Here is a 21,206-nt window from a genome sequence, read left to right on the forward strand (position 1 = left end):
TTGGTAAACCCTATTCAAACTACAACAACCCACGTTAAAGTTTCTCAAGTCTTTTCTAAATAGTTAGTTAAAAAAAGTTTTATTTAAGTAACTTAAAACAGAGCGATTAAGAGTTTTTTCTTTTTTTATCATTAACGTACTATTTTTCGGTACTTCTTCCCAAATCCTACGTAACGTTAAATTTTGTTAACTAGGTTTAGATTCGTAAAAATACAAGTCTTTTTTATTGGATGCACAAAATTTTAAATTAACTCTGATGGAATTATATTTCGTGAAATCTGTTTAAAATATTTAATTTTGTATAATTCTTTTTAATTCAAAATATTTAATTTTGTGTTTCTTTTATACACTATTACCTCAAACTAACAAGCAACAACAAAGCGTTTATGCTTACTAAATACTTAGGCAGTTTCAGAACTTTGGAACGAGTCTGTAAAAGGTTTTCAATCAAATAAAGACTTTTTTTTTTAAAAAAAAAAATATTTGTTGATGCTAAAAAATTTATAAATAAAACTATTTTTCTATTATAATATTATAGATATTTTTCTGTAAGTCTACTAAAAAAATTTGTTTCATTTGTCATTTTAGCACACCGCTTAAATGAACAATTGATTTTTTTTTTATTAAATCAAAGAGATGGCACTAGGCGAAATTTTGCCGGGAATTTAAGAAAAGTATTAACAAGTAAATTAAAGTTTTCTCGTCTAATACATCCAAAACTGCGCCTATTAAAGTCAGACAATGTATCTTTTAAGTTCGACTCTATGGTTGCAAATCCATTCAAATTTCTATTACTATTAGTTAGTTTTGAAAACTAATTTTTAATGAGATGCGAAAAATCAGACCTCAAAAGATCTGAGATGCGGAAGATCGGATATTTTCGCTGAAAAAGTCAAAATACTTAGATTTACTGTAGATAAAGATTCTTAGAAAAAAGGTTCTGCTGAACGAATTGTTGTAACGTAATAAAATGTAAATGAAAAAAATCTTTAATTTGTGAAAAAAGTAATTTAAAATGCTTTTGATTTGGATGTTTTGTCCATTGAATGACTCATAAGCAATGTTCGTAAATAAGCTCTCCACATAGTTCATAAAAACTGAGATTTGTTTTTATAGATTTATTGAAATTGGATACCCTTTAAGAATCTAGAATAAGCTTACAGATTTTGGGCGGTTTTTTATGATCGAAGTTTTTATGAATAATTTGAACCTAGTTTTTATGAGGAATCTACTCATGATAAAATCACAAACTTTGTTGCAATAAATTAATGCTACTATAGGATAATAATAATATTGTATATAGGCACCTTGGTTTGGAACGCTCTAAATAAAAAAAACAGTGTCTTGTAAAAAAATAGCTAATTTCAAAATCGTAACGAAATGTTTGAGAAAAAAAATTTTTGGTTACGCTAAATTTGTCATTTAAAAGATTTAATGCTTTTCTTAGTCAACTTTTTGAGTTTTAAATCTCAAGTGTTTACCCAAAAACACATGACGTCTGAAAAATATATTTTAGATGCATTTTCGTTAACAAGACGTCTAAAAGAAACTTCGTTTTTTTTGTTTGATTTCATGTTTTAGTTTTTTTTTGATGCTCAAAAAGCTGAGTATTTTGGTATCGAAATTCGTCAATGTTTTGAAACCAAAAATCAAATGGGGTTACGAGTATTGCAATATATAGCAATACCAAAAAAAAAACCTGACTTGATTGTTTGAAGTTTCAATTCTTTCTTCACACGTAGAGTGTAAACGTTGCATTTTATCTATTGTCAATTGCTGCAAATAAAAAGACTTCTCAAGCTGAAAACAAAAATTTCAAAATATAATTTATAACCTTGTTAATGCAGCAGGTAAAAAAAAAAAAAAAAAAAACAGAAAAAAGTTCAAACCTCGCTTGCTTTTTGCAAACTCTCGTTGTACATGCGTTCGAGATCTTGATTACGGCGTGTCAGATCATCATTTACTTGTCTAACATTATTGTTTTAATAAAATGTTATAACTTTTTATTCAGCTGTTATTAAATATTTTATCAAAATAAAATATTGCCATGATACATTTGAACTTATATAAAATTAAAATAAAAAATAATTAACATTTATATTAACAACTTATATTAAATTTACCTCATAAATTAAAAAACTTTTAAAATGCGAAAAAACAACTCTTCTTTAAATTTTTTTTATGTAAAAAGCTGATTTAAATGATTTTTGCTTAGTATCTACTTACTTGGCCGTTTTAATATAAGGATTTCTAGAAAAAAACAATGAATTCAATTGATATAAAAATTTAATTCTAATTTTGGGCGCCAAAGGCCACGTGTTTCCCCCCCCCCCCTCACTTATTTTGTAAGGGACCTTTTTTTTAAAATAAATTTCTAGATATAGAAGACTTTTTACAGAAATTGATGATTGTGCCCCTCCGCTCTAAAACCCGTGTCGTCGGCCATGCAGATTGCTCTCGACATTATCATGAAACTAAAATAGCTGGTATAAAATCTTATTTTCCAAATTGTAAAAAGTATTTCTAGTTTTTCTTTATTTTTTCAATACGTAGTAGACAAATTCTAACTCAATAGACTAATTTTGCTTTAGTAATCGACTTAGAACAGCAGATATTAAAGGTGACAAAAAGAGTTTCTGCATGCAATGGCAAATGCAGTGACTTTCAACTTAGAAAATTTTAAAAACTTCTAATTGTGAAAAATTTATCCTATCAGCACAAACATTTTCAGCTTTACAAAGGACACTTTTATGCCAAGACCATCATTACTAGACATCAGAAGACCTTTTAAACGATGGCTTTAATTTTATTTAAAGTGCTCGTTTTTAAAGTGACCTTATTTAAAGTCGTTTTTGCCAATATTGCCAAATGAGCGGTGGGATGTTTCTGGTAAGCTTGAAGGATGTTTATATAGTGAGAGAGTAATAAAAATAAAAAATTTGGTAAAAGAAAGCTTTATTATTAAAGAAAATGATATCAAAGTTTATGAGACGAAATGTTCAAAAGAATTTTTAAATAAAATAACAGATACTAATTTTTAAAAAGTTATATTTACTGATAAATCTCGTAAAGTTGCAATGAATATTGCTGGGTATATTTCAAAAAAATTGATAAAAAAGTTTGGAAAATGTTGCGAAAATTTTGAATTTGCAGTAATTCTCCAATAGATTCACAAGATGCATATTATTTAATATTTTGTCAAGGGGTGACCTGACACTACCACCGGCTTATCTTGTCGGTTAAGTTTGTGATGCTTTTGTTTGCGACTTTTAGGTTCAAATCCTATATAGTTTTAGTTAATTTTTTTTTTTAATATTAGCCTAACACTGTCTTAATCTATGTAACCTGGAAACTACGTTATATATAGATATCCAACCAGTCCGATTTTATTTTGCACCACACAAATTTTTAAAAATTCTAATAATTTTTAAACTGGCCCCACAATTTACTTTCGTTTTCAAGCGATTTGTTAATTATATAAATTTATTTAAAAATTTATATAAAAAAAAAAACCCTAAATAGTTTGTACTTATACGAAAAGAAAATTGTAATTTATGACAACATTCAACAAAAAATTTATAAATATTTCATATGAAAATAATGTCTTAAGTAAATCTATAATAGCAAAGATGATAATTTATAATAGCAAAGATGATACTTTAGGCGACACAGATGACATTAGGCAACATAAAAGCAGTCCACATATTTTAAATAATAATAATGAAATTTTATATTGAAAATATGGAACGAAAACAAAATTGTTGATCTATCTATGCAGTTTAAGACCTGTGAAGTAAAATGAGTATTCTTTAGTGTAAACAACTAGAATCCACTTTCTTTTTTTTTTTTTAATACTATTATTTAGGTGTCCCAAGAAGACTTAACGGTCTTGTCACAGAGCACCGCAGATGTGCATTTAACCAGAAAGTTCACGCCTCCTTCCTTCCATGACGCGAAAATATGTCCAAGGCTCGTTTCGAACTTAGATCTCTTGCTTATAAAGCAAGCGCTCTAACCACTGCGCCACGGCCGCACTTTGCTCTTGTGATTAACAGTTGAAAATCTAGTTTTTTTTAATGTGTATTTTTTTGGGGGTTATTTTAATAAAGTTGTTATAAGTTATATATTTATGTGAAATAAAACAATAAGGCGAGAGTAAATATTTCATGCTTCACCGGTTAAACCATCAAAATTCAAAAATTAATAACCTTTTCTGAAACTTTAATTTAGTAATTACTATTATGTATTTCCTTTATATTAAAAATAATTAAAAGAAAATGTACTATGCAGTATAAAAGTCTCACCAGTTGCCAAAATCAACTGTGAAAAATTTGAGAAAAGAAAAATTTACAAAATTAGATTTATAAAAAAAATCTTATTATAAGACCGGGCAAGAAGAAGACAAATTCTGTCTTATTGCCAAGCCCCTTAACTTACAACAAATAGAGTAGATTCAGGTAATATGAGCATATTTTGATAATATGAGCATACCAAAAGATATATAAGATGTAAGTAGTGAAGTTCAAGTTTTTTTTTTTTTTTTAATATATTTTTTGAATTGACTATATGTGGTAATAGCAGAAAGCAAGATAATTAGGGTAAATTTATACGTAATATAATTTACGGTTTTTATCTAATTAAAGCGCTATTAAATATTTTGTTTGTTAAAATACTATCATTTGACAAGAAAGAATTTGTGGCGCAAAATTTTGATGTTAAAATATGGAAAAATATATTTTTACATCAAAATAAATTTATTTTAACTACATTTTAACATCAAAGTAAATATTTACTTTTTCATAAAGAAAAATGTTAGCAGTTTATAAGTTATTCAAGTTTTATTTGGAAAACAATGCATAAGAATATTTATTTTTGACTTCATTTAAAGATACCATTTTCGTGTAATATGAGCAAGCTCAAATTACCCAGTGTTTTTTTTGTGAAATACCTAGTTTAAAGCTCCAAAATTGCAGTGGTTTTAATAGCTTTTTGAATAAAAGCAAAACATTGTAAATATTCTTAATACTATAACAGTATTAAATATCTTTCTGAAGTTGAATTTCAAAAAGTTTGTATTTATATTGTGTCAAAGTTTGAGTTAATAAAGTTGAAAAAATAACGAATTATTTTTTTTTTTATAAGTAAAACAAAGTAGTATTGTTTCAACTAAATTGCTTACTTTTGAACTTTTAATGATAAATTTTGTTAATAACAAATCATTATATTCAGCAAATTAATTTTAAATAAATTTGTGGGATATGTCAGGTTGGTATTTCCTTACTTATTTATCAAATGTTGTTTTTTTGAGTTAATTTAATGTGTTCATCAAGTGATATCAAGTGACAAATTTTGTACCCAGCATAACAATTTTTGAAAATATTCCAATTTTAGCTCATAATACCCTAATCTACCCTATAATAAGCCTAAATAAAATGTAAAACTAAAAAACTTTATGCTTATTTGTAAAATCTTTTTTTTTAATAACTTTTTTTTTTTTTAGTTAATTAAACGCTTCAAGTCTTTACAGTCTTAAAACAGAGTATCGCAGAATAGCATTAAACCAGGAAATTCACGCCTCCTTCCTTACCAAAAATGTATACGGATTCAAAACACGGACCTCTAGTTCTGAAACCAAATCTGTAACCACTACACCACGGTTGCTAATTATAGACTAGTATCACTTTGTGATAATAATCTATTTTTAGATTTATCATAACGATAAGATCATAAACACAAAAAAATGTTCGATTCGTCCACTAGTATAATTTTACATTGTCGTCAGGTATGAGCGTGAAAAACAAGTTTTTTTTTTTAAATCTTGTTAAAAAAACAAGATTGCAAAATCTTAATTTTACAATATTGACTGTTTTTACTAAGCTATTTTTGAGAGGACTTTTGACATTTTTTACAAAGAATTGTTTGTTTTTTTACAATAATAGTAGATTTTTGATATTTTTTTTAAAAAAAGAATTGTTTATTTTTTAAAATAAGAGCAGATTTTTGAATATCCAAAAAAGGTTTTCGGTTTTTAACTGAAAAAAAAAAAGGTTAAAACTTTTTGAAATCAATGAACAATATGGGTCAAAGTTCATTAACTTTGACCATTTAAACATTGATTTCCAAACGTTAATATTTAATTCACAAACGTTATTGATATTAAATTTAAGCACGTCATTGAGTTTAAATAGAATTAAATTTAGACACGTCATCGAGTTTAAATTAAAAAAAAGGATTTTATTGTACGTGAGACTTTACTGTTACGGAGGATATATAATATAAATATAGACGAAACAAATAAACAAACATTACCGTAGGTGGGCGACTTGTAATTCATACTTTTGACATAGAGCACGTGATTCTTCTCTCCATCTTAATAAGACTAATTATTTAAGAGACTAAAAATTTCTTTACAAATGATAAATGATATAAAAACATAAAACAAGCGTAACAAACAAATTTTTAACTAAAACAAAGCAATACACGTCTAAAAGTTTTAACCGTAACAAACTTATGATTTTAAACGATAATTACTGCCTTACTTACTTTGACGCAGATTTCTGCTGCACTCTTAGCATGTCACGTAACTCATTTGCAGCTTCCCTACCGGACTCCTCAGAAGCACAAAGAAGAGATTGAAAGTTTTTTTCTTTCATCTCGATTTTTTGCTCCAACAATGCTACCTAAAAAAAAAATTTCCAAAGAAGCGTTCAAATAGTCAATATGTCTTCAGAAATTTTGATATTAGGAACTTTAAACCCAGCATTTTCAAGTTAAAAAATAGAGCACCTTTGCTGCATTTGACAACTCCTGAGAAACATCGTTTTCTCGAATTACCAAAACCTTTTTTTTCAAAGTGTTTAGCTCTTCTGCAGCAAAAAAATTAATCGTATGCATTTCTCCAAGATAAAGTAAAATAATAAAAAAAAGCTATACAACAAGTTTAAAAATAACAATACCCAGTAATAATAACCTCGAGTTTGCCATTTCATCAATGTCATTTTTCATACAGGCTAACTTCTTATTGGAATCATTGATATTATTTGTAAGAATATTTTTCTCATTTTCCCACCTTAAAAGGTTATGATACAAACTTTTTAAATTTATTCAAGGATTTTATGAGGCATTCAAGAACCTTTATAAAAAGGCAACAAACGGTTCATTGTTATTTTTTCATATTTTTAGAATTTTTAAATATAAAAAGGGAAATTTTTAAATTAATAAAATAAAAATTATTTATACATTTTTACAATCTATCGTAAATCAAAACCTTGTTTGTAATCTTTTAATATTAGTCTGAAGATTTTCGTTTTGCATGTAAGCATCGTCACGTGCCATTTCTGCCCGCGCTAGTCTTACATGAAGCTCGTCCAATGTCTGTCCAGCTTTTGTAATTTCAATTGGGCCTTCGTGATAAATCTATACAAAACAACAATAAAACCTTGCAAAATATGAAAATACTTTGTGTAAATTAACATCTTTTTATTAGGTTATACAACCTAAAGACGAGTTTGATTTCATAATTTGCATATTGCATAAATCAAATTAAATTTTTTTCAAACGCTCGTGTTTAGACTTTGACCGTGGGTTTGGGTGCGACATTAAAAAATTGAATTTTTTTTTTTGTAATAAATAAACTAAACGATACATAATATTTTATAAAATTTTAAATTTTTAAATCACTACTATATACGAAAATAACCTTTTCTATTTCATTTTCTAATGCCAGCTTCTCTCTGTATGATTTTTCAAGCAAAGCTTGCTTCTCAGCACACTCCTAAAATAATAAATTCAACTGTAGAAATAAATTTTTTTTTGAATTATGAAACATATGAAATGATAATATGAAATATGATTTACGATAATGTACACTGTATATTATACAGCATAAGATAAATGCGATAATATACGCTGTATATTATACAGTATAAGATAAATGCGATAAAAAAATGATCAAGTAATTAAAGATTTTTTTATTTAAATTATTATTATTATTGAGCTATTTATTTGAAAACTCGATGATTGTTTCAAATTTTTTTAAATAATGAAAGGTACTGTAATAAATATTCAATAAAGATATTTTTTAACCTTATCATAAATAGTTTGAATTATTCAAATAATAGTAATGATTTATAAATAAACTTTTGTCAAAATCTTATTTTTAGTTGAAAAGTGATTTTAGAGTTGAAAAATGTTTAATAATAAAACCATAGAACTTGAGCGACAAATTGTTTATTTTAAATGTCCGTTATAAATGTTTTACAACAGTTTTTAGATTCATCGTAATACAAAATTGTTTTTAGATTCATTGTAATGCAAAATTATTTTAAAATTCATTGTAATGGGTTTTTTCGGCATACTTTGTAATAGTTAATGCGGAGCATGGGTTTTAATTTTGAATAGTCTGAACGTTGTAGTACCGAATATAAAATGACACACCCTTATTAAAAAAAGAAATTAAAATATTTAAACAAGAGCTTTTTAGATATTAGACACCAACTATCAAAGGATTACCATTTTAAAATAAATAAAAAAAAGAACATTTAATTATTACTTATAACAACTTGCAAAGTATTTTGGAATATTATTGAAAGTGTATAAAATATGGAGTTTTGTGTAACTTCAAAATCAAAAAAAATAATATTCTTCATCAGTTTTATTGCAATACTGACCATAACTTTACTAAGTACACTATATTACCGCTACAAAACTGTAAAACGCAACGAAATAAGAAACTTAAAGTTATGGGAAAATATGAGATTGGTCGATGATATCGTTCCATACAGTTACAATTTATCAATAGACGTAAACATGGATAATGACTTATTCGATGGCGAGGTCAGTATTTATGTAAACGCATTAAAGTCGACAAATTTAATTATTGTACATCAAGTTGATCTCCGAATTATTAATGTTTCATTAAAAACTATTGAAGGCAACCAAGTTCGAATCGAAAATCACTTCAAATATCCGATAAACGAATACTACGTAATTAAAGTTGCTTCAATGCTTACAGCTAATAAGGTGTATGTCATCTCGATTAACTTTAACGGAGCATTGCGTTCAGATCTTAGTGGATTTTATAAAAGTAGTTATCACGAAAATAATACCCCACACTATGTTGCATCAACTTTTTTTTCTCCCATTAGTGCAAGAAAAGCATTTCCTTGTTTCGATGAGCCGAAATTTAAAGCAAAGTTTTTACTGTCTCTTACTCATAATGAAAAATACCATGCTCTCTCAAACATGCCAAAACTAAATAGCACACATAACGGAAGAAAAATAACTACTATTTTCCAAGAAACGCTTAAAATGTCTACATACATTGTTTGCTGGGTAGTTTCAAACTATAGTAACATTGAGTTAGTAACTAATAATGGGTTAGCTATAAAAGCCTGGGCACCGTATAACCAGCTCATTGAAACAGAATTTACCTTAAACGCAACAGTAGCGTTGCTAACATTTTTTGAAGACTATTTTAAAATACCATTTCCACTGAAAAAACTAGATATTGTTGCAATACCAAACTTTGGACCAGGAGCAATGGAAAATTGGGGTTTAATAACATACAGGTCTGCAAAAATGCTAATAAATAACAAAGTATCAACAGAAATAGATAAGCAAGCAGCATTTTTGATTAATGCGCACGAATTAGTACATCAGTGGTTTGGCAACCTAGCAACAATGAAGTTTTGGACTGACGCTTGGTTAAAAGAAGGTAAATATATATATATATATATATATATATATATATATATATATATATATATATATATATATATATATATATATATATATATATATATATATATATATATATATTCAAACATATCATATATATATATATATATATATATATATTCAAACATATCATAAATAGTTTTTAAGAATCTATTTTCTATTTATTATCAATAAAAAAATTTATAATTACTAACTCACTAGGTTTTGCTAATTACATTGGTTACTATGGATCTGATCAAATCGAACCAAGTATGGAATCTATGAAAAAGATTCTTACTGAACTTATGATACCAGCGTTTAAGTTGGATTCTTTTTTGACATCGCACCCTATATCCACAAAAGCTTCAAGCCCAAATGAAATTCGAGAAATTTTTGATACAATAACATACAACAAAGGCTCATGTATGGTTCAAATGCTTCATAATTATTTAGGAAAAGAAAAATTCAAAAAGGGACTCCAACAATATCTCAACACATATGCGTATTCAAATGCCGATCAAGATGATTTGTGGAAACAATTGAGGTAAATTAATTTATAACGTAAATGTTTATGAGATTAATTTTAAGCTTATATGCTCGATAGACTTTATTTTAAGAATTGCCAAAATTTCTAATTAGTTATCTCAATTCCAACGTAAAAAAATATTTACTAAAAAATAATACTTCTTTAGAAAGGCTGTTCTATCAGACCATATCCAATCTTTATATAAGAGAAATTGCTGCTAAATATATCAGTTTATGTAACAGATAAAGTAACTATAACAGACCCAGGTAATAATAAAAAAATAACTTAATTTCAGTTTAGCTAGTGGAGAAGATGTGAAATCTGTAATGGACACCTGGACTTTGCAACTTGGTTTTCCAGTTATTTCAATCGAAAGAATAGACAACAATACTGTAATTATATCTCAAGAAAGATTCAGTTTAGACGTTACAAAAAAAGGTGCGTATAAAAAATATATATAAATAGTAAACAACAGCGCAAATAAATATAATCATTCTTCAACACATAAAAGTAGATTTTGGGCAAGTTAAAAAGTAATGGGGGCGACTACTTTTGAACAAAAATTTTTATTAGATTTAGAATTATTAGAATATAATTTTATTAGATTTAGAATTATTAGATATAGAATAGATTAGAAATTAGATTTATAATAAGATACGATTAAGCTTCTAAGAAGAAAGTGTACATATCTATGACGTCTGTGTTTATAAATTACTTTATATGATTAAAAAAAAAGTAAATATAAGGAGAGTGGTTATGTAGTAAAAAATAAAATTAATGGTGTTTTTTTTTAAAAAAAAGAATTAAGCCCAAAATGAAGTCATAAAATTTGTTACTTTTAAAACGGCTTTAAAATTAAATGTGAGTTTCCGCGGGAAAATGAAAGAATGATCATGTGAGCATGCGTAGAATAAGTTTTAATTTGTTCAAATGAAGACTACGCATGCTCACGTGATTATTTTTCCTGTTCCTATAGAAAATAGAATGAGTAGAAACTCACCTTCATACTGTGTTATTATTTTTTATTATGTAATCCAAACAAACATGAGAAAAAAAAAAGGTAAAAATAGAAATGATGTTACATTTGTAAATAAATAACTTTGTATGAACCAATAAAAAAAATACATAAAAAAAAAGAAGCGATAACGATGTAATGAAAAAATCTTGCTCCGCTTTCGATATATGGTCTTTCCAGTCTCCATTCATGGATTCAATTTTTGAGGTGATTTTGCATACTGCGGTTCATTGTCTGTTTTTCTGACATTAAAGCAATTCACTAACTTCTTTTCAAAATTTTTGACTTAATATAGTTTGCAGATTTCCAATTTTTTTTTATGCAAGTAAACAAATCGTTGAACAGCATGCCTAAAATCACCATCTTTAAATTCATCAACTTTTGGCTGAATAAATTTTACTATATTCTCAGTAATATTTTGTTTTGAAATACTAATATTGTTTTTTTTGGAGAAAACCATATCTAAATAATTCTAATAACAAATATTTTGTATTTAAAAGTTTAATATTATAATATATATGCCGCGTGGACTACTAGATTTTGTTAGTAATTAAGTTACTACAAGTGTTAGTAATTAAAATAAAAGGAATTAAATTACTGTTAGTAATAAAATACTAACAACTACTAAAAATATGTTGTTGCTATGCTATGCAAAGTAAGATACCCATAGCAACCCAAAAATATTAACGTTATAAGATTTGTGAATCTCATTTTAATATATACGCCCGATATTGTTTACTTAGCACAAATAAACTACTGTTAAAACAACTTTAATGTAAAAATAGGTTAAAACATTTTCGTATTCTTACGTACGTATCATGAATATTAAATATCGCGACCCCAAGGTAACTTAATTACCTAACTTACGTAAATAACAAATGTTGCAACCCCATAGTAACCTTGTGCCCCCTAAAACGTTTTTGTATTCTTAAGTACATATCATATACTTGTGTATGTATTGTTTTAGATGAACACTCTCAATTTAATTACATATGGAAAGTTCCAATAATGTACAAAACTAACGGAAGTATGTTCAAGTACTTATTAACTACAAAACAGGCTACTATTGAATTTCCAATAGACGGCATCATAAATCCCGATCATGTTATGTACTACAAAGTAAATTATGATAGATTAACACTAAATACTATTAAAAAAAAACTTGAACTAAACCACTCGCAATTATCTGTGCAGGATCGAACAGGAATTATTTCAGATTTATTCAGTATGGTGGCAGCAGGAAAAATAAAAATCAATGAAGCTCTTGATGCAATACACTACATCAAAGTATTACATTTTTTTTTTGTTTGATAATGATTTTTAAACTTTTTCAACATAGTAACCATAGTAACAAGCTTGGTAGAAAACATATTCAAACTTAATAAAAAAAAAGAAACAATTTTTATTTTTATTTTTTATGCTGACGAATGTTTAAAATCATTATTTTCAACTTGCCGTGTAAATAACGCAAACATTTATTCAGAGTGAAGACGACTATTATCCGTGGCAGGTAACTTTATCTGAGCTGAGTTTTATCAATCATGTAAAAGAGGAAGATACTTTTAAAGAAAAGTTTCGCATTTACGTAAAGAGTTTGATTTCAAAAATTGTAAATGATGTAGGGTGGGGAAAAACCAACTCTATTAACAAAGGTCTGCTACAATCTTTAGTATTAGGAATGGCATGTAAATATAATACACAAAATATTGTTGACGAAGCTAAAGATTATTTCAGGCAATTATTTCATTTATAATAATTTATATATCATTCTTTTAAATAAAACAATGACTTTTAAACAACATCATACATCGCACTTTAAAACATGACTTTTAAAACATTCTTTTAATTAAATCGTGACTTTAACAACATCATAAATCGTAATTTTAAAACATGATTTTTAAAACATTCTTTTAAATTAAAATGTGACTTGAACAATATCATATATTGTACTTTTTAAACGTGACTTTTAGAACATTCTTTCAAATAAAACGTGACTTAAACACATATCGCAATTTTAAAATATGACTTAAATAACATATTTAATTTGTTTAAATAAAACGTGACTTGAACATAATATGATGAAAATACGAAATTAGTCAATTTTTTATTCAATTGGTTTAAAATTAAACTTAAGTCAATTTTTTTTATTGTAGAACTTGGATGAAGGGGGAGAATATAAAGGTAAGATCTGATCTTCATCCATTAATTCGAGGTTGTGCAATATCACATGGCACTACTGAGTTTTGGGAATATGCATTTCAGACTTATTTGAATAGCGGCACTCAAAAATATAGTATTTTAATGTCTTTGGCAGAAACAAAAAATGAAACAATTCTTCAAAGGTAATCATTGTACTCTAATAAAACGAAAAAATTCTGATTTTCTTTTTCAAAATTGTTTTTCTTTATTTAGACTTTTAAATTACACTCTTGATACCGATATAATTGGATCACAAGATACACCCTATTTGTTGGGTAATATAGCAAGCAGCAGTCGCATTGGGCGAGAACTGACATGGCAATTCATAAAAAAAAACATTAACATTTTTTTAAAAAGGTATGGGAATGAGTTGTTTCTCTTGCCAAGAATGTTAAGCAGCGTAGTAAGTAGTTTCACCAAAAACCAAGACTTAAAAGACATAGAGAATTTTTTTGACAATATCGTGGATTTGGGAAGCGGAAAGCAAGCAGTAAAGCAATCCTTAGAAAATATCAGATCTAAGCTAGATTGGAAAAAGAAAAACGAAGAGGACCTTAATCGATGGATAGAGTACAACGGTCACTAGCTGTTCTGTTTAAAGTTAAGAAATACTAAATATAAATATGCCAAAAAATATTTAATCATAACTATAAATATGCCAGCATATTAACATATATTAACATGCTTTAATTATATATATAACTTATATATCTTAGGATATTTTATCAACATGTCGGTAAACTGTCAATTAAATATATTATGTTGTTATATCTTATAACAACATAAGTAATATATTTAGATACTACCAGATTTCCTTTATACTAAATACCATTGTAAATATATATGCAAATATATATCAATAAGCACATAACATACTTTACCATATTTAACATTTTTGTCATGTCAATATGTCAATAAAATATTTGACTTTGTTATTAAAATATATTACGTTATTAAACGTAAAATATGCTGATTACTATATATAAACAAAGGGTGGGTGGAAATTTTTTGTCAAATCTAGGTAGCAGGATAATGTATCGATAAAAGGGGCTGGTATTTTGTCACCCAATGTAATAAGCGGATCGATTTAAAAAAGGGACTTCTCGAGTTCTAATAAACGGAGGAAGGAATGATCGAGTGAAACAATTTTGAAAACAATAATGATATAAATCAATAAAGTCGATATTTTTTACACAATAACAACATGTTAATACGATACCTTCATTTAACCCTTAAAGGACGGGGGAAAAAAAGTTACACTAAGGACGGCTGGGGTATTAAACTACCTTAACTAAAAATATAGGTTTTTATGCAAAATATGTTGAACTTTTTAAATTAAAATAGATTTCAGAAAATAGTTAAAACAAAAAATTAAAAAAAAAGAAAGAAAGATTGTTTTGATGGTTTTTCGAAACTCTATAAGTCAAGGACCGTCTTCAAATTTAGAAATTTTTATTTTAGAATCTCTATAATTTAAAATGTTTATTTACATTGGAACTTTTTAGATCTCATGACTGCACCACGAAGGTTAACTTTAAAACTTTTTTATTTATATTATAACCCGCAGTATAAAATGCTCTTATCTGTTTAGCAGATAGATATGTATACAAAATTAAAGACAAGCAATTTAAAAATATAAAAAAACTAATTTAAACTTTTTATAGTTATTTCAAAACAAAACAAAAAAAACTCTAATAACTTATTTTAAAATATATTGTTATTATTTTTGCAATAGTAATACTATATATAATAATACTATATTATTTTGTTTTTTCATTAATTTTTGCAATATGATAAATTGAACGTTTCATTAAAACAGTGTTTACATTTTTTAATAAACTGAGAATTTGTTGACTAGAAATATTTCCAGATATCGCAATTCAGAAACACTTAATTCAAGCCTTGTAAAGTCAGTTGTTTAGTCAAAGATACAATTAAAGTACTTGGAAAAGCTAATAAAGAGTTTGAAAAATTATGTCCCTCAGATGATCAATAGAAAACATTAATATACAGCATTCCATTTCTTGAAAAAATTCGCAATATTTCAGTAACCTTATCAGCCGATAAAAGACCAACAATAAAATATGTAATGTCTTAACTATATTCCTTGCACCATCTTGCCCATCAACATCACAAACACAAACCAACAGGAATATTTATAAAAATGATGATTGTGAGCTGCAGGAAAAATATCTCTCAATTATTGAGGTGCAAAGGTGCTGATTCATTTATTTGCAAACTTTTAAAAATAAAGGCCCTTGATTGAATGTAAAAAATGCAATGAAATAAAAGAAGTTATATTGATTGGAAAAAAAGAAAACAATATGAAAAACCTCCAATGAGTAGCAGCAAAACAGAAAAAGAAGGCGATCAAAATACTAATATAATCACCACAAATTGCTTAGAAAAAGGCTGAGACAAGATATTTCAGAATGCAGTGCTTCAACAACAACTAATTTGGTTTTAGAACTTTATCATTATTTAGTAGCCAAAACAGCTGAAGAAAAGACAAACATTATTGTGGGGGAAACTAATGAGGTCACAGTACCCAATTCTATCTAACTATACACAGAAATACCTATGCATACTAGGTATTTCAGAAAGAGTTTTTTTTTTCTTCTGGTAATGTCATCACTGCCAAAAGAACAAAGTTAGCCATAAATGTGAAGAAGATTGTTTATATATAAAAAAAAAAAAACATAAAAAAATTTAAATAATTTTTTTGTTTTCTTTGGTGTTTTTTAAAATCTTCCATTCTAAATTTTTGCAATAAATGAACACCCAAATTTATGAAATAAATGATCTTCAAAATTTATGAGATAAATGACCACCCAAAATTTATGAAAGAAATGATCCAACAAAATTTATGAAATAAATCATCTCCAAAATTAATGAAATAAATGAACTATAAAATTTTGTTTTGTTTTTAACCAAGACTGAAGTGAACTAATAAAAAAAAATTTTAAACCGAAAAAAACCAAATTAAAAAAAACTTTGCTTGTATGCTTCAATTTCATATTTATTTTATTTAACACTAAATTACAGCATTTTATGTTTTTTATAAAAAAAAAGCAAACAACACAAATTTTATAAATATAAATGGAGGCAATCCATAAAAATAAATATATGAAAATTTTTGTATGAAAATTAACAGTAAATTTTTGTAGTTAAAAGGAGAACAAAAAGCTTTTTATATGACTACTTTTATTAAATATATTTTTTATTCACTTATCAATACAATTTTTATTCACAATGCACTTCATGCAATATACTTTTCATTAAAATAGAAAAAAAAATCTAAATAAAACCTTAATAACACATCCTTAACACCCTTATCTTATTTGATAACATAACAAATAAAACACCTCTTGTACAAACAATAAAGTTATTTTAATTTCAATTATTCTAAATAAGTTTCACCAACTTTAAAATTAATTTTAAATGGCATTTTAATAAAATTTCAACAAAAGAAACAACAAAAGTTGTTTTAACACAAAATAAATTTCATCTAAAAAATTTCAACACCATAGCACAGTTTTGGTGTTAAAAGTCTTACTTACTTGAAAGATCCTGCATTACTATCTTCTCACAAAATGAACAACAGTTTTATAGTTTCTTTTTCAAAAAGCTCAACAATAATTGTCACAAAACACAAATCACCTTTTGTGAGCAATTGTATACAAGCAGAACAAACTTATTAATATGTTCTGTGTTTATTTAATATAGATACTTTCATGAATTTCTATTAATTTATTGAAGGAAAAAATCTCCCAAATGGTGACCCTTCTGAAACCTTGGGTAAAGTTTACATAGAAAATCAAAAATCAAATAGAAAATACAAAAGTTTACATTCTCTTGGTAATGAAGATCTTCCATTAAATGACGAATTTCTTTGTCACTTTGAGCTTTAATGCGTGATACCTATAAACATTTAATAAAAAAAATAATAAAACTGAGAAACATGAAAGACATTTCATAAACATCTTCAAACAACCTTTAATATATTAGTAAGACTATATTAGACATGAACTGACAATCATGCTGCACATTTCATATATTTATTTGTTTAAGACACCATAAAAGTTACCTCCTTCCTTTTTTCTTCTTCAGCATGACTTATCAAGCTTTTCAAAGCTTCTTGAAGTCTAATTATTTCTTGCACTTTCTGTTGTTCACTGACAACAGCCTAAAATAATAAAAGTTTGAAGTTATAGCAAAATATAACTTAACAATTATGCCAATGTTACCTTATTCTAAAAAGTGTTTAAGCTTTAGGCACTCAAATAATTAACTGTTTAGTTCATTAGCTGACATTACCGGTTCAATACACCTCACACTAAGAAAATGTAGACTAAATTAAATTCAAGTTTATCTCTTAGGTAGTTAGCGTTATTTTCTTATTTAAACATTACAATATGGTAGTGTTGAAGCAATTTTTTACAAACAGATGCTTGTCCATGAGTATTTTTATTGCATTATGTGAGTATTTTTATTGTGATTTGCATATATTTAAAAGTTTTATATTATAATTTTTAAAAGTTATTTATTCACTACCATTCAAAACCAGGGTTAGGGTCAAATAAGTATTTGTATTTTGTAAAATTGGGCTAATTTAGCTTACTTGTATTTGTATTGTATTAAATAAAAAAATTTCTTAAATATTTGTATTTAATATTTTAAGTAATTACTAATATTGGTATTTGATTGAAATGTATTTGCAGTTCCATAAACTAGATTAGCCAGTGCTTTTCTAGGAAATACTATGAGGTTTATGTTTTTTTTTTTCATTTATAACAAGTGATATTTGTTAGAAGACCTGTTTTCATTCTTCTTTATAGTAGACAGTTTTATCAGTCTTGTCTTGAAAAATCTTTATATTTTTTCTTAATCAATTAATCATTTATTTCACTTAATAAAGTAAATACAAAGTTAGGATCAGCTACAAACAGTTATATAACTGACAAAAAGGTGATGACCTACAAATATTCACTGTAAATTTAACAAAATATATAACATATTACTATTACTGGTAATAAATAATAATAATAATGATATAATAATAAAAAGAAAACAAAAAAAAAGAAAAAAAAGCAGGAACATGAAAAATGAAAAAAAAAAAGCAGTTATTTAGAATGATATCAATACATTAACAAAAACATCAACAAAACCAATGCTATTTAAGAAAAAGCAAAAACAACTTAAATTGTACAGATATAAAGGATAAGGTCAAAACAACGAATAATTATAGAGATAAATAACACAGCAGAACCTTACTTATTACTTTTAACTTGGATAGATTCCTTAACTTTGTTGATGAAAGAGCTCTACCATAGGGATTGCAATCCTGGGTTCCCAAAATCTAGAGATTCCATACAAATTGTTTATCTCAAAATTCTGGGATTATGCTCAGAAATTTCCCGGAATTTCAAGGTCATCAAAAAAGTAAAAAGTACATTAAGTTTAAGTTTAATTTGTAATTAAGAATTTGTACATCATAAAATGTAAATATAGGCTTTGATATAGTAGCTGTTTGTTTTTAAATCTGTTTATTCTCTTTGCAATGTTTTCCTTTTATTGTTTCTCTTTCTGTTTTTTATCGAAAAAATCTGTGCATGGTTTAGGAACATTTTTTTAACATCAGTTTAATGAATGAAGTTATCAAAATACAGGTTTATTTAATTACAAAAATTTACTTAATGTCCGTTCAATTAATGTAGCTATCCAAATACATAAGGTTTATTAAATAACTTTAGTTATCAGAAATTGTTTACTCAAGAGGAGGATTAAATTCAAGATTCAAATGATTCATTGTTAATTAATGAAACATCTGAAGTTAAAATTAAGCACCAAATTATTGGACTCGTTATAAAAAGTCAGGAAAATTGTAAAAATGTTTAAAAAGTCCCCAAATAAAAATGAAAGTTTTTTACAAAAGTACGTAAAAATTGAGTTTGGAAATAGAATTGGAATTAAAAAACAATTGGAAAGGTCATCCATTTAATCATGGTTTGCAAAACCTGATGGAGCAGCTTGTTGTTTATGCTAGACTGATTTCCAAAGTTAACTTGATTCCAACATCCATGATTCAATTAGGATGAACAAAAAAGAATGTAGAATGATATATGATTTAGTAGAACTTTTGACTCATGCAAAATCAACTGTGGTAGCACTTTGTCGACGAGATACAACTTTAGTTTCCTCTGACATTTCATTGGAGTTCATGTTGACAAAAATAAAAGAACTACAATATGAAATCGGAAAACAATTGTATGATGCTTTGAGTCACTGAATTAATGAGAGGAGAACACTGTTAAGAAGCTTAGTATACTTTCATGGCCAGGTTACTTCATAATAAATCTTTTTTTTTAATGAAGTAACCTGGTTACTTCATAAAAAAAAAAAATCTAGATTTGAAGTACCAAATACTAATACCCATTGTATTTGGTAATTCAAATCTAGTTTTTGTACCAAATACTAATACCCATAATAAAAAAATTATGATAAACCTGATAAAACTTGACAGATTAAATATCAGCAGCAGACCTAAATAGTGATAGCTGTGTTTAGTTGGGCCAGGCTTTTTCAAGCCACGAATGTGATAGTAATGTTGAACCAATTAGTGAGCAATTAAATGGCATTTAGGGATATTTTATTGGAACTTAACCATTGAACCAAACAGGCCAGGTTGTAATTAGGTGTTAACTTATTTTTTTAGTTGATTTTTAAGTTATTAGGACATTAGTGTCATCATCAAATGGTATGTTTTTGAGAACATAGTGCATTAGTGCATGTGTTTAGGTCATTAACGTAGATAAGAAAAAGGGGAAGGCCAAGAATGGAATCTTGAGGAACAACTACAGATAACGGGTGATGCGGAAGTTATCGGACAAAATAAAAACGTCAATAACTTATTTATAAATAAAAAAACAAACTACTATTATATTTTTTTTAAATAAAGCATTTACCTTTTAATAAAAATATATTATTTTTTATATGAAAAAACATCACCATCTGCAATTGATCTCAATTTTGCTCTGACGCCTTTCATATGCGACTGTAAAAAGTTTAAATTTAAAGTTTAAAAGTTTTAGTTTAATGCAATCAATCAAAACTTGCTCTGTTGAGGCTAGCCAATCTCCCTCGTAAACCTTCTGTGTCAAATGTCCCCAAAAATTTTCCATTGGTCGTGCTTGAGGCACATTTGGGGGATTGGATTCTTTATCAACGTAATAGACATATTGGTCCATCCAATTTAGAGAATCTTTAGAATAATGAGAACTTGCTAAATCTGGCCAAAATAAATAGTTAAAGTCTCCATGTTACTTGTGAATAAATGGAAGAAGTCGTTTTTCTAAACATTCATTAATATTGATTGATGAATTGATCGCTACAGCCTTGGAAGTGCGAAACAATGGCTCGGACATACCACGGTCAGATATGGCTATCCACATTAATAATTTTTTTGGAAATTTCTCTTTTCCTATAAAACGAACACTTTCTGGGCATGTCTTTTTGTTGTTTGTGTAGTATCCAGAATTTTCCAGGCATGTTGTCCCCTGCAAAACAAAAGTATTTTTCGTCATCGATGACTAGAAGCGATTTTGTGTTATAGAGTTGGTTAACTAGTTTCCTGCTTCTTTTCTTTGCCTTTATTTGTTGTTCTATAGTGTATTTTGGAGTCTTTTCACGTTTTCTATATTTAATATTCATTTTTTTAACTGGCGACCAATTGTCGATTGATTTACACCA

General features: G+C 26.8%; 2 protein-coding genes across 4 annotated transcripts in view; one reads left to right on the forward strand and one right to left on the reverse strand.

The window, feature by feature from the left end:
* LOC100213959 (sodium channel and clathrin linker 1) overlaps positions 1-21,206 on the reverse strand; it is a 94,582-nt gene that overhangs the window by 11,231 nt on the left and 62,145 nt on the right. For 2 of the 3 annotated variants that reach the window (XM_065811316.1, XM_065811317.1), the window contains 10 exons: positions 17,545-17,643; positions 17,307-17,378; positions 7,700-7,774; positions 7,268-7,416; positions 6,957-7,069; positions 6,787-6,866; positions 6,544-6,680; positions 6,310-6,369; positions 1,890-1,968; positions 1,705-1,800 (listed from right to left, as the gene is read on the reverse strand). In XM_065811316.1, coding sequence (XP_065667388.1) covers positions 1,705-1,800; positions 1,890-1,968; positions 6,310-6,369; positions 6,544-6,680; positions 6,787-6,866; positions 6,957-7,069; positions 7,268-7,416; positions 7,700-7,774; positions 17,307-17,378; positions 17,545-17,643 — 960 coding nt within the window. The remainder of the gene's footprint in view (positions 1-1,704; positions 1,801-1,889; positions 1,969-6,309; positions 6,370-6,543; positions 6,681-6,786; positions 6,867-6,956; positions 7,070-7,267; positions 7,417-7,699; positions 7,775-17,306; positions 17,379-17,544; positions 17,644-21,206) is intronic. The other variant, XR_010642078.1, reaches the window with a different exon arrangement.
* LOC100206872 (aminopeptidase A) lies at positions 8,158-14,328 on the forward strand. The gene is made up of 7 exons (XM_065811315.1): positions 8,158-9,715; positions 9,940-10,261; positions 10,539-10,681; positions 12,226-12,545; positions 12,742-12,992; positions 13,412-13,600; positions 13,671-14,328. Exons 1-7 carry the CDS (start codon positions 8,602-8,604, stop codon positions 14,041-14,043), a joined length of 2,712 nt encoding a protein of 903 aa, XP_065667387.1. The 5' UTR covers positions 8,158-8,601; the 3' UTR covers positions 14,044-14,328.

Source organism: Hydra vulgaris, chromosome 12 (genome assembly GCF_038396675.1).
Source record: "Hydra vulgaris chromosome 12, alternate assembly HydraT2T_AEP".
Classification (NCBI taxonomy): domain Eukaryota; kingdom Metazoa; phylum Cnidaria; class Hydrozoa; order Anthoathecata; family Hydridae; genus Hydra; species Hydra vulgaris.